The 2,500-nt window shown below is 41.9% G+C and overlaps 1 protein-coding gene across 1 annotated transcript in view; it reads left to right on the top strand.

Annotated features, from left to right (window-relative positions):
- Nucleotides 1-2,500, top strand: part of LOC122265143 (multicopper oxidase 3) — a 5,642-nt gene that overhangs the window by 2,863 nt on the left and 279 nt on the right. Inside the window, exons 6-11 of the mRNA XM_043034286.2 lie at nt 1-14; nt 380-479; nt 772-949; nt 1,189-1,307; nt 1,567-1,727; nt 2,119-2,258. The exon at nt 1-14 is cut by the window's left edge and continues 68 nt beyond it. Of these exons, the coding sequence (XP_042890220.2) occupies nt 1-14; nt 380-479; nt 772-949; nt 1,189-1,307; nt 1,567-1,727; nt 2,119-2,258 (712 nt within the window). The remainder of the gene's footprint in view (nt 15-379; nt 480-771; nt 950-1,188; nt 1,308-1,566; nt 1,728-2,118; nt 2,259-2,500) is intronic.

The following is a 2,500-nucleotide window of genomic DNA, read 5'->3' as shown; positions in this document are numbered from 1 at the left end:
ATTGCTGAATGTAGGTAAGTTATCTTGTTGACATGTAACTATCATTATTTATCTTTCTGGCTCTCTTCATTTTCTTCTTTTTCTAAGTTCTCCTTTTTTTCTTTTTTTTTTCTTCGTCTCATTCTACTGCCCAACGGAAGTCGTATATTTTCTTTCTCTCTCTCTCTCTCTCTCTCTCTCTCTCTCTCTCTCTCTCTCTCTCTCTCTCTCTCTCTCTCTCTCTCTCTCTCTCTCTCTCTCCGTCTCTCTTTCTTTCTCTTTCTCTTTTTCTTCCTCTTGAAGTCTAATCCTGAAATCCTTCCTTAGATCCTGAAATCCTTCACTAGATCATAATGGAGTAATTCAGAACAAATGTGCGTTTCCCTTTTCCCTTCTTCAGTACGAAACAGTGCATGCAGGGGGCGGTGCTACGCTACGAAGGCGCCCCAGACAGCGATCCTTCGGGAAACCTAGAATATAACCCCTTCCCTCCAGGTGCCGTATGTATTATATTGATCTACTAAATGCTACTAAATATTTTGAATTAGATTTCACAAAGCCATGACGTAGGGGACATCCTTTCCATGCAAATTACTCCAAAGGAAATGAATAGTTTTGAAAGTAACGAATACTTTCCACAGTTATGTAATTTTCCTGCATGCATTAATACACAATTCTGACAGCAGTATAGTTTTGCTCGTTCAGCATTTTACACCTCGTAATGTCACCTTGTAATAAAACAAGTTACGTGGGTTTTACAGCTACTTCATACAACCCACCATCTCCCACCAGGTCCTGAACCCGGTGTTCCCTTGGCTCTCGGAAGAAGTGGTGAATATCGTGGACTTAGACACCCTCGCTCCGTCGGTCCTTCCTGAGGAGGTCGACCAGCAATTCCACATCCTCTTCAGCATGAACGCCGTCAACAATTCCTTTTTCTTCAACCAGGAGCTCTATCCTTTTAATGGCGGTTAGTCCTGGTGCCGAAGTAGTTTAAGTGAAGAAAAAAAATAACGTTATCAGTGTCAGTAGCTATATTACTGAAAGTAGATTTATATCTATCATCCTCGTTAGAAATTATATTTGTGATACTGATACTCTCAGCTGATTAACACAAGCATAAAAGATACCAAATAAGAGTGTCATCTAAAAGCTTCTACATTTTTTCATCTATTCATATATCATCTATTTACTCGTTTATATTTGCAGTGCCGTTGGAGTGGCAGAGGGAGAGCCCTCAAGTCAATGACCTGACCTTCGAGTTCCCTCAGGCCCCGCCCCTTTCTCAGCCTCACGCCGACATGCCAAAACTCTGTCGTTACGGTCAAGTGAGTTTTTATGAGGCCTTGTTACTTCTTGCTAGATTTTGGAGGGTGGTTTAGTGTTATATGAGTATTACTAGCCTATTTTACTTTTAATAGTAGAATTATTCTAATACGTAATCTATTTTGCATAAAAACCGAAATAAATGAAAACCGAAGTTCAATCTTTGGATTAAGTAAGTCTTTAGTAACCATATCCGTGGCCATGATACGAAGTAAGTGTAACTCACAAGGACCAAGTGCCAGCGATTTTTCTCTCCTTCAGAACGTGTCCTCGTTTTGCGAAGGGGACTTTTGCCGATGTACTTACGTCATCGAGGTGGCTTTGGGAAACACGGTGGAGATGGTGCTTGTGTCCGAGGGGATTCATCCCTTCCACCTCCACGGATACAACTTCCATGTGGTGGCCATGGGAGTGATAGGCGTGTACGTAAGCCCCGCTTTTGATACAGATTCGTAGGTTTTCGCATGTGTGTTTGTGTGTGTGTGTGTGTGTGTGTGTGTGTGTGTGTGTGTGTGTGTGTGTGTGTGTGTGTGTGTGTGTGTGTGTGTGTGTGTGTGTGTGTGTGTGTGTGTGTGTGTGTGTGTGTGTGTGTGTGTGTGTGTGTGTGTGTGTGTGATTCTGAGTGAACGCAAAGGATGGTGAGTGTGAGTTGAAAGGGATCTTTGACTTCGGATCATTGTATTGGACAATCCTCTTGTGCTACTAACACCCAGTTAGTAGCACATAATCAATAATAATACATAATAATAAAAATACCTACCTGTATCTCTGTGTATCCCTCTCATCGCTCTTCGTTTCTCAATTTCTCTGCAGCGGCACGACCGTCCAGGACGTGATAGATCTGGACGCCGCAGGAGGCATCACGAGGAAGCTGCAGGACGCCCCGCTCAAGGATACTGTCATGGTGCCCAACGGAGGATACACCATCATCCGCTTCACGGCTGACAATCCAGGTAGGATCAGCATAGTGGGTTTCGTGAATTATTTCGAATTTATTGTTTGTGTTTAAAATATAATTATTATCATAATTAAACCAGAAGATGAAATCCAGGAGAATTCCGATGCTGTTTTTCAATAAACCTACTTGTGTAGAGTGTATTCTTTGGGCATCTTATCTGCACGGTAAAGTGCCTGTTATTACTAATCAATAGTAGTATTACCATTATCACTATCATCATAATTATAATGGCGATAG

The sequence above is a fragment of the Penaeus japonicus genome, unplaced genomic scaffold, assembly GCF_977035675.1.
Source record: "Penaeus japonicus unplaced genomic scaffold, GWHDUDI00000001_assembly GWHDUDI00000035, whole genome shotgun sequence".
In the NCBI taxonomy this organism is placed as follows: Eukaryota; Metazoa; Arthropoda; class Malacostraca; order Decapoda; family Penaeidae; genus Penaeus; species Penaeus japonicus.
The sequence above is the reverse complement of the archived record's forward strand: the minus strand, read 5'-3'. Positions and strand labels throughout refer to the sequence as shown.